This window comes from Silurus aristotelis (assembly GCF_946808225.1).
Source record: "Silurus aristotelis genome assembly, chromosome: 6".
Lineage (NCBI taxonomy): Eukaryota > Metazoa > Chordata > Actinopteri > Siluriformes > Siluridae > Silurus > Silurus aristotelis.
Genome location: NC_139579.1, coordinates 13,477,930 through 13,489,724, shown reverse-complemented (window position 1 = coordinate 13,489,724; position 11,795 = coordinate 13,477,930). Strand labels below are relative to the sequence as shown.

Sequence of the window (11,795 nt, the reverse complement as noted above, 5' to 3'; positions counted from 1 at the left end):
TCCATTATTCAGCTGTCTTTATATAAAATAAAGGAAAGACGCCTCAAATATCGGCATCAGAATCGTTCTATAATTGCTGTCTGTCTCTCTGTCTCTGTTATACTGTCTGTCTGTGGCTTTCTCACAAACTGTCTCTCTGTCTCTGTTATACTGTCTGTCTGTGGCTTTCTCACAAACTGTTTGTCTCTCACAAACTGTTTCTCTTTCTCTTCAGGACTGTCTACCTGTCACAATCTGTCTGTTATTTTCTTTTATACTGCCTATCCATTTGTATCTCTTATACTTTGTCTCTTATACTGTTTTTATTTCTCTCTCATGCTGCCTGTCTCTCTCACAAACTGTGTGTCTCTCTCACACGCTGTCTCTCATACTGTGTCTCTCTCTCTCTTTTTTTATACTGTCTGTCTCTCACAAACTCTCTCTCACACAAACTGTCACTTGTACTGTTTTTCTGTCTCTCTTAAAAAGTGTTGGTCTCTCTTTTACTGTCTGTCTCTCTCTTACTGTCTGTCTCTCTTACTGTCTGTCTCTCTCTCTCTCTCTTACTGTCTGTCTGTCTGTCTCTCTAACTTTGTCTTTTTTCTCTCTTTCATACTGTCTGTCTTTCTAACGCAGTCTCTCTTTCTTTCATACTTCCTCTTCCTCTGTCTCTGTCTCTCTCTCTCTTTCTCTCCCTCTGTAATGTATATGTTTAGTTCAGGTATAATGTCCTATAGTTCCCTTCTACAGGAACAGATTTCATTCCCAGAACAGTTAGAACTGAGACACAGTTAGAGAGATATTTCTGCTTCTGCCTGAGGCTAATACAGCCTGAACTAGCAAACTTGTACACACGCACACACTCGCAAACACACACACACACACACACACACACACACACACACACACACACACACACACACACACACACAGTGTGATAAATACTTTGTTAAACCTATGTATGTTTTGTGAGGACAGAGTGATTTCAGTGACATTTGATTAAACCCTGTCCTATCATCGTGAGGACATTTAGTTTTTCACAAACAGCTACATTTAAAAACACAAGTCAAGTCAAGTTTATTTCTATAGCGCTTTTTACAACAGACATTGTCTCAAAGCAGCTTTACAGAATTTAAACACACACACACACACACACACACACACACACACGTTCTTTCCATTGTGAAAGCATGCATTCAGCTAGTTAGTTTCTACGCTAAAGTAATTTCTATGCTAGCTAACATTTAAAAAAACATAGCTAATTTTAGATGTCTGGTTTTAGCTAGCTATTAGCATCCTTCTAGCTTTGTTTGCTAGAATGATTATTATAAATTGAGTTAGTTTGATCAAATTCGTTATTAAGTTAGTTTTGAGTGAGTTTGTTTTGTCAAATAGATTAGCATGCAAGTTAACGTTTGAGAGATTAGCCTTAGATAATTTCTGAATTTATCATCAGTGGTTTAAAGCAGGTTTTTTTTTTTTTTTTTACATTTTTGTACTTTCAGTAAATTCACACAACTTTTGTGTTGATCCCAGTGAAAAAATTTTCAACCTGGAAATTTATTTCAAGTTTAAAAAATACAGTAATCCCCCGTTTATCGCGATGTTTACGTTCCAAAATTGCACGCGATAAATGGACGCCACCCCAAAAATGCTTTTTTTATTGTTTAAGTTGTAAATCATCCTTCCACACACTTTAAATACACACAGAGAAAACATTTGCGAGAACATAGTGAGATGAATTTTGTGTAAATTGGTAGAAATACAGTTCACTGTATCAAATTTATAGTGAGTACATGTACTGTACAGTATACAGTTCTGTCATAGCGAAGCCTATGCGTAGTTTCTCTGCTTCTTTATCAGTTAAAGTGGGTAAAAAGAGAGTTAAAGATACACTAAATTATTTACTTCCTGTACTGTATTAACATTTTACTTCATTTTATAATTTAAAATTAGATTTTTATTAATACATTTTTTTTATTTCAACATAAAACGCCATAAAAACAATTCCCTACAAGTCTCTCCATTAGAGACTCAAAAAAAAAAAAAAATCAGCCAAACGTTACTTATGTGATAAATGCAATTCCACTGTTGGATTATTGTAATTTTTTTTTCACCATTTTGGCTTTTATTATTATACTTACTTATTGTAACAAATATAACATATGACTAAATGTAATCATATTGTATTAGCTAATACTGGTAGCTGGTACCTAGAATAATTTTGTAGTTGTTTTTGGTAGTGGTGTATTTTTTTTCGTGGTTTGTTTTTTCAGGACACACACAATTATATTTTGTTTGTGCGTAAAAGCACTGAGTTAATCCGCTGGGCCGTGGCTAAGTGAATTTAGCTTCTCTGAGGATCTCTTCACAGCAGCGTAATCCGATCATCTGATCTGTTCAGCCTGAAGCTCGGGGTGTGATCAGGTTGCCTCCTTGTCTGCTGATACGGTCTGACCTGTAATGAACCACTTTACACTGCTTCAGTATTCGTTTTCTTTCCCCATCGCGTTATTGTGTCTGCTTTTGTTTTAGACGATTTTTTGTTGTAGTTCATCGCGGCTTTTATTCTGATAATTGAGTTGAAACAGGGTCAATGAGATGATAAAAAAAAAAATCTAATCTTATCTAAATTTACAGATGGGTTTGTATAAATTTTATTTAATATTTTTATATATGACAAATATACTAGCACTTTATAAAAAAAAGAAAATGCTATAACATGGGTCTTTAACCAGGGGTCCGTGGTGGTACTGTAGTGGGTCTGCTCATTTATGTTGAATAAAAAATAATAAATAAATAAACTTCCGTAAAAAACATTTTAGATCAAATATTACATTTTCAAAGATATTATAATTATTTCATTAAAGTTCTATTTAACTAAAAGCTGATGTTTATATAAATGTATAATTTTCCATCTGACATTAAAATTTGTTATTTTCTATTAAAATTAAAGCTGATGTTCATGTAAATGTATAATTTTTCAGTAAAATCAAAATTTCAAAAAATTAAAGATTCACAAGGGTGTTAGTTTAGTACTGGTGAGAAGGTGAGAAGGGGAGAAGGGGAGGAGACCTGGGGTGCATTCACATTCATCCCAAAGGAGTTCAATAGGGTTTAAAGCTCTGCAGGAGATCTTCCACATCTTTCAACCCATGAAAGGCATATCTTCATGGACTTGACTTTGCGCAAAATATGGTTCGGTTCTGCTAATTCAAGTCCAATTGTGTCAGGTGTTCCAGTACTTTTGGAAGTACAGTGTAGATCTTGTGTAATCCCTATTTTATGTGTAATTTTGTGTTGTTTTTTTTCCTCAGCCATCGAGACACAAAGCAGTAGTTCGGAGGAATTGGTGCCCAGCCCGCCCTCGCCCCTTCCCCCTCCACGCGTCTACAAACCCTGCTTCGTGTGCCAGGACAAATCCTCTGGGTACCACTATGGCGTTAGCGCCTGCGAGGGGTGCAAGGTAAGCTCGTTCGAGTTTGAGTTCTCCGCAGCAGGAGCGAGCATTCGGGGCAAAAATCCTGCCTTTTAAATTTTCATAAGAAAGTTGCCTTGCTGCGGAATTGCTTTATTTTTTCTTCTTTTTTTTCCCCAAAGTTTAAGTGTATATAATAAAATCAGACATTGTGTGCATCTGCTACAGGGAAATCCTCATAATACACCTCTTCCTGAGGCGTTTTATTCCTCTTATGCTGCACAGTCTAAGATGTACATGAGTGGGATATCGCAGGGGTGGGTGAAGGCTTTTAAAGGATTTATATTGTGTAATTTTTGTGCAATAATTAATCCAGGCAGGGTCAAGGTCACACCAAGGTCAGATTGTTTTTCTTTTCATGTTTTTTCTTTTATATTTTTAAAAGTCGTATTTAATACACACTACAATTTGAAAGCATTATTTAATAGAGATGTGCATCTCCAGAACTGAGAACTAACGATACGATACGATACGATACAATACGATAAAGATACACATGAAGCAGATTCCGATGCGATACGATCCGATTTTCCCCATTCCGATGCAGTGATCTGATTTCCATTCCATTAAACACAATGCGATTCAATGAAAAAAAAAACAATATGATGCTCTGCAATTCAATATGGTGCAGATAGTTTACATGAAGATTGGATTGGTGTGGAAGGTCTCCTGCTAAAGACCCTATTAAACACTGACTGCAGCCCAGACCTTCTCACCTATATCAGTGGATGAATCTCTACAAATCTTTCCAGAAGAGTGAAGGTTATTATAACAGTAAATTGGGACTAAATGTGGAATGCGATGTTCATGCGACTCTTATGATCAGGTGTCCACATACTTTAGTTCATAGTGTAATTCAATGAAATGCTTGTTGTATTTTCATGCCCATAAGATGTTTTTAAATATTCATGCTTCACCAACCTTCATACTTGTGTTTGTGTGTGTGTGTGTGTGTGTGTGTGTGCGCGCGCACAGCTACAAGGCTTTTTTTTTATTATTAAACGATTGGGCTTTGTGAGCTGCAGCGTGAGCTTATGAACTACACTCTCGGACCTGTGGAAAGGCCAGATATAAAAAAACTTAAAAAAAAAAAATACAAGCAGTAGCTGTAAACAGAAGCACAGAAGACAAGCCTGCGGTCAAACACATATTAAATAGAATAGATTGAAACGGGAAATAAAACTCAGTGGAAACATGTGTCATTAGACATCGGAGGATAATAGACGCTGATAGTTTAGTAGTGAGACGTCTGTGTGTGAGGTCACGACCCCGGGATAGACATGCTGGAATCTCGTATCTGAGAGGGAAGAAGTAGAGGATTTTAGCGCAGGAAGGAAAATGCGAGGACCTAGAGTTTTACATAATTCTGTATGAACGGAACGACAGGTTCTCTGTAGGTTTTCACCCAAGATACTTTAAATGTAAGAACTTTGGTTGATTAAAGTCACCATCACAACCACCACCAAGTACAACAACAACAGCAACAACAACGACATCAATACTACTACCAACACTAACAACATCACCTTCACCAACATCAACACCAACACCAACATCAACACCATCTACACCAACATCAACACCATGAACACCAACATAAACAACATCAACACCATTAACACCAACATCAACACCATCATTACCAACATCAACACCGACATCAACACCATCTACACCAACATCAACACCATGAACACCAACATCAACAACAACATCAACACCAACACCATAAACACCACCATCAATACCATCAACACTAACATCATTACCAACATCAACACGAACATCAACACCATGAACACCACCATCAACACCAACACCATCAACACCACCATCAACACCAACACCATCAACATCTATCTATCTTTTTATTTTTGTCTTTCTGCCCCCCCCCCCTCTTTCTCTCTCTCTGTCTCTCTCTCTCTCAGTCTCTTTCAGGAGTCGTTTTTATTTGAGCAATAAAAATATATGATTTTATAGAATATGACTAATACAATAGTGATTAGCGCTCTCGATCCACGCTCGAAACGAGGGAGAGGAAGATCTTGATGTAAAGGATGGAACAAAGTGAAAGAGGGAGGAAAGAAAGAGGAAGATAAAAATAGCAGGATTTATGGCGAATTGGCGTTCTGATTTCAGCAACAGTTACTTGACAGGATTAGAAAGAGGATTATACGGCCTTTCTGTGTCATCTATGTGTCTCTGTGCAGACTGTTGCTGGGGGCAGATGTCTTTCGTTTCCTATTCGGAGCGAGAGAGCGAGAGAGAGAGAGAGAGAGAGAGAGAGAGAGAGAGAGAGAGAGAGAGAGAGACGGATGGAATTGTGAAGCATTACATCAGGAAGCACTTATCGTTTCATCATGATGACATGCTGTCGTTCCGCATTAGGACGCCATTTGTCCGGTGTCTGATTGAGTGTATTTTAGTTTACGAGTTGTTACTATAGATATTATATGAATACACATTTACTGTCTGGTCAAAAGTATTCGGACAACTTTTCCACCCAGATGGGATTTTTTTCCCAAAACTTTGAGCACACAATTGTGTAGGACGTCTCCAGCATGACATTTGTGCATTTGTCCACATGGTGGTCCAATGGTGTAGCTGGTGGGTAACGTGAAAGTATGGAGATGCTGCGACGCTGCATTTGTCGAAGAAGTCTCCAGTGTCAGTGCTTGAAGGTGTTCCTTCAGGTTTTCCACTCCTGGAAAGTCTTCACTACAAAACGTGTTTTTCCTCGAACATGCTGATGGAGGGATAGTTATTGACGGAGTTTTTAGATAGTAACATGGTTTCTAGAACTTTGGATGGATAAAAAAAAGCTTTTTTCTTTTTTTTTTTTTTTTCTTTTCTATAAAAGGTTTCAGGACATATCTGATCATTGTTTCGTTTCCTGTAACAGCAACAGTAACTAATTTTGTTCATTAAACATTTCAGATCCTTCATTCTCTACTTTGTTGCTCTCCAGAAGCATAAAAGACAAACCCAGCCTGAGCAGATGGAAGTACATGCTGGCATTTGTTTATCGTATATTTTATTTCCTCCCTCCCTCCGTCCGAGGAGGAGCATTAGCATGGTTTGACATGACCCTTTTGTTTGATATAGACTCGGTGGTCTGATTAGAATTGGTAAAATGGCATGGAAACATATGGACCACCAGAAGAGCATGCATATGCATCTGAGGCAGTGTGAGAAGGACGAGGCGATCTGCTCGCTTTGTGAAATCCTTTTTGACTTTACTGGCGTTCGATCTCTATCTCCTTCATGAATGCTCATGTTTTTCTTTCTTTAGTAACCTGTTTATCTCAGCCTGGGTTGTGGTGGATCCAGAACCTGTCTCTGAAACCCTGGGTGTCAGATCGATCTCAGATCCACATAATATAAATCCAGGGGGCGCTATGTAGACTGCGTACAAGCCAAATTACTATTTAGATTTCTTGAACATTTATTATACAAATAAACAAATGAATTGATTTGTAAAGTGAAGATGTTGTTTTTTGTATTATAATTTAGCATTCTGACATTTTTATTGTTCTAACATTCTAACATTAGTGATATCTGTGTTAGCCACGCCTACTAATTTGAATATGGGCATGTTGACACATGTTATGTATATAAAAACGAGGATACTGTATAAGTTTTTTTATATTTTATTTTATGATTTTATGAACTTTTGCATGAACTCTGTTCTTCTGCGTTATTGTTTCGAGGAAAGTTACTCCAGAACCTCGTTTTTCTTTTTCACTTTATTGGCAAAAGTTTGTGGACGCCTAAGCATAAGATTGGAACATGCTTTTTTTTTAAAACATCTCATTCCACATTTAGTCTCCATTCACTCTTAATAACCTCCACACTTCTGGGAAGATGTTCCACTAGATTTTGTGAAGATTCATGGAGATTCATTCAGCCAGGTGCTGATGTAGGTGAGAAGGTGCAGTCAGTATTCTTATTCATCCCAATAGAGTTTAGAGCTCTAGAGCAGGAGATCTTCCACAACTTCCAACCCATGGAAAGCAGATCTTCATGGAGCTGGCTTGTACACAGGGACATTGTCGTGCTGGTGCCGGTTTGGGTCTCCTGGATCAAGTGCTATTGTGGTCTAATTAAATTTCTTTCTTTTTACAGTTTTATTGCTTTGTTTTATTGTAAAAAAATAAACGTACACAGAGTTTTTCAGCATCATTTCCCAGTATATATTCCAGTTCTTCTGTTTTTTGTCTTGACCCTCACTTGTTCTTCAGTCTATGATTATGATTATGGATATTCCTCTGATGGCCATGCCAGTCTGTGCTATAATGGCTTACGCATCTCTAAGGATGGATGGATGAATAAAATGAAAGACGGATGGTCATCCATTATGCCTAAGTGATTGTTTCTGCTGCTTCAGATGTATTTTTCCGACTTTTCTGCGCAGCTATTTAGCTTTGGAGAAGGCAGTAAATCAGAACGATTATACGCATGGCATTGGGATGGATATACTTTAGGAAATGGATGCGTTTCCGAACCAGAACTGATAGTGCGCTCTTAACACACAACTCATTACTTGGTTTCCCAGGGGACGAAGGATGACCCTGACATGAGGTCATAGATGAGAGAAATGCCTTCTTACATGTACAGCTCTGCTCTACTTTACAGTCCAGATGGAGGCTGTCATCAAACATATCTTGTGAGGAAAAAACAAAGAAAACAAGACAATACAGTCTGCTGAAAGTTTATTCCTTTTGTCCTTACTCGCCCTTGTTTTGATTCTGATCAGACTGATGCTGGAGTAATGAAGAAGCGATGCCTGTTTAAGACCACGTCTGATGAGTCGGGAGGGAAGTCCCTACACTGGCAGGATAATCAATGATAGAGGAAATAAAAGATATCGAAAAAAAAAGTGAAACAGCAAGCTGAGAAAATAAAAAGGAACAGACTTTGAATTAGGGATTCTCATATACTGGGGTGATAAAAGTTTCTGTGATAAAGTTTCGCTCTGTTTATGTACTAAGAATGTACTTGTATTTATCTATCACACTATCACCTTTAAAATAGTCCCCTTGCACAGCAATACGTTCTTCTGGAATGTGTTTAGGAATTCTTCTTTTCGGAACGTCTTCTGCAATTCGTAGATCTCCATCTTGGAAAAGAGGGCGAAGTCTGCAAGCGCAGAATCTGGCGAGTGAAATGGGTGCGAAAGTGAGGTCGTGCGGAACGTTCTCAGACGATCGTCATGCACGAGTTGCCAGACGGTCAAAGCTGTCAAAGGTCTTCCTGATCCGTCGTCGTCTTCCGGTGACTTTAAAGCGCACGTGGCGCTCGAAACACCTGGAACAACTCGTAGCAGGTGGTAAACGTGGTAAAGCACGTGGGTCAGAATAGCATCTGCTACACTATTCGTTTTTGAAACTTTTTAATACCTCCTCATATACTGGATACTAAACATACTAATGAGCTTATTAGAGAGAGCATGCAGGTAGACAAGGTGAGAGAGATGGTACCAAACTGACATGTGGTGTTTCAGTAGAAGAACGCTGAGGATGGAGGAAAAAAGGAAATTCAAGGAGAAGGTTTATGGATGTAGTGATGAAAGGCATGCAAGTGGTTGGTTGGGAAGAGGCAGATGATATGGAGGACAGAGTGGTATGGAGACAGATGGTGATAATACATTTTATTTTAAATGCGCCATTGAAACACTCAAGGACAGAAGGTACAATGAGGGAAACAAATGAAGATCTGAGAGTGCGCTTTGGCATGTAAATATGAGAGATATGAGGGAGCAATATGAACAGCTTTAAAAATTGAGAAGCAGAATCTTGTACTCTACTGGATATTTGACGGGAAGCATGTGTAGATGATTGGTGAGATCTGCTCGATGGAGGAGGTTCTAGTAATATTCCGGGAAGCTGAGTTCTGGACTGGTTGAACTTTATGAAGGAGTTTGTGAGGAAACCCAAACAGAAGAGAGGTATAATAATAAATGCACGAGGTAACTAGAGCATGTACAAGAATAGCTGTGAAACTGGATGTGAGGAACCTCCACACCCTCACCTGAGAAGAGGATTAGATTGTACCCCTAACAGGAAAATGTACAAGTGGAATTAATTGTTTAGTTCATTGCACTTAATTGCACAGTTCTGATTTACTAATATTCAGCGCTTCCGTGAATAAAGACATCGTGTACGGCCGCGTATCCTTTAAATCATGTTCGCGGAATGCAGAGCTGCTTGGTGAACGCGATACACTCACTCACTGTATTTCAACACCACCTCATGGGATCATAACTTTCCCCAGGATGGGTTTTAATACCTTTATTTACTCTTTGCTGTCTGACTGTAGTGCTATAACAATGAGATACAGCCGAGGCCTCCGCTACCGCTGCCGCTGCCGAGAGAAAGGACAGATAGAGCCATTCCGAACGAGGGAACGAAAAGCGAAAAGACGGGCGGAGAAAGTGAGAAAAGGCTGAGGCTTGGCTGAGTGCTGCCTAGCGTCGATATTTTGAAACTGCTAACACACGCACAGCTAATGTGATTTGTCAACTGTGTGAAAGCATTTTTCAGGAGAGAAACCAAATGGAAAAGCAGCTCATCCCGGCTCGGGAAAGAACATCTAACGTACGGCAGGATAATGGAGCCGATTGTTTCGCCACCACCTTCCAGCTCTCTTTAGTCTTTTGTCTCTTCGGGCACCCTTTTCTTTTTGCGGTCATTCTTTCATATTTGCACAGTTACTGTAAAATATCGTTTATGTGTACGGACAATGCGAAAGTGCAGCGAGATAATTACACTCGGTAAGATTTTTTGAAAAAAGAAAACATATCTAGGTTTTAAAAAAGAGCAAAAATATTGTAGCATTGAAACACTCATTTCAAGCAGTTGATTCAGTCGAATTAACCCAAAACTGGTTTGTTATCGTAATTTCCGGACTATTAAACGCACCCAAATATAAGCCACACCCACTGAATTTTACAAAGATTTTTATTTTTAACATAAATAAGCTGCACCTGTCTATAAGCCGCAGGTCTACACTGAAACTAATGAACTTTACACAGGCTTTAATGAAAGACAGTGTCTGTAACACGGCTTGTATCTAAACAGTAGCCTACCAAGAAAGTCATTGTTCACTGTCTTCCTCCTTCCTTTCACAACTAATTCTCTCGGGAGTTTATCTTTTGTCATCGTCGTGCGTTTAAAAATCACCACCGGTGAAGCTTTTCTCCCGATGCTGTGCAGCTCAGAACACAGGTGAAGTGTGTTTTCATGCCCGGTTGTTTTCAGCGTGATGAATGATTCACATTTCCTGTAGACAGTCCGAGTGAGCGGCAGGTCAAACGTCAGAGGAACCTCATCCATATTTATGATGTGGTGCGGCCCGATTCAGTGGGAGCGCATCTGATTTAATATAAAGAGTTTCATTGGTTTACCTGAACCCGTTCAGCAATTCCATTGGTCTAATGTTATGGGGTTCAGTTTTTTGGTTTGAAGTTTGTGAAACCGGGAAAACCCCCGGAAAAATCCATAAATTAGCCGCTTCGTTGTTTAAGCCACGGGGTTCAAAGCGTGTGAAAAAGTGGCGGCTTATAGTCCGAAAAATACGGTATATATATATATATATATATATAGTCTTCATTACCTGCTGCTTCTCAAAATACTTCTGCTCACTGTAATATAAAACATTATAGAATGTATTTTCTCTTCACTAAACACAAGATCTTCAGCATGAGACACTGAAATCAAACTTCTGAATAAAAAGCCGTAAGTCGTGTGTATAAAGAACAAAGTTACAACAAATAAGAATGATCCTGGATAATGTTTGAAAAGAGTGTAGTTACTTAACAGTGCGAACTCGTAGAATTTGTTATCAGGTCGTAAAAAAATGTGTTGGCGTCGACATAAAACAGCATTTTATATAAATAATACAAAAGTCCTAAATGTGATTATTGAGGCAACAAACTACAGCTGAAATAAAGTCTTATGAGATACAAGTCTTCAAATGACGTCTCTGATGGTAATTGAGCTCAATTTCCACGCAAAACAACGAACTTTAAGCTTCAACAAATAAATATTATGATTCACACGCCGACAATTTAAATCTGGACTACTGTTAATATCTCTGTCGTATCATATCCATAACTCCATGTCTTATTCTTCTATATATATCAAATAGTATACAGTATATACTATATTTTTTTATAACCTTTATACTTTATAGTTCCAACTTGTTTATACTTTTATACTTTATATACATCTCTTTATATTCTATTTTTGTCGTTAAAAAAAGCATTTCACTACACGTCATTACATTAAAATTTAATCGAATTTGGAGTAAAAGAAAAAAAAAAAAAGAAAAACAATCT

General features: G+C 38.2%; 2 protein-coding genes across 3 annotated transcripts in view; both read left to right on the top strand.

The window, feature by feature from the left end:
• LOC310727135 (V-type proton ATPase subunit C 1-A-like) overlaps positions 1–11,795 on the top strand; it is a 207,806-nt gene that overhangs the window by 101,629 nt on the left and 94,382 nt on the right. The window lies entirely within an intron of this gene.
• The window catches only part of LOC310727130 (retinoic acid receptor beta-like), a 102,739-nt gene that overhangs the window by 57,127 nt on the left and 33,817 nt on the right, over positions 1–11,795 (top strand). For both annotated transcript variants that reach the window (XM_083543333.1, XM_083543332.1), the window contains one exon: positions 3,297–3,445. In XM_083543333.1, the coding sequence (XP_083399459.1) occupies positions 3,297–3,445 (149 nt within the window). The remainder of the gene's footprint in view (positions 1–3,296; positions 3,446–11,795) is intronic.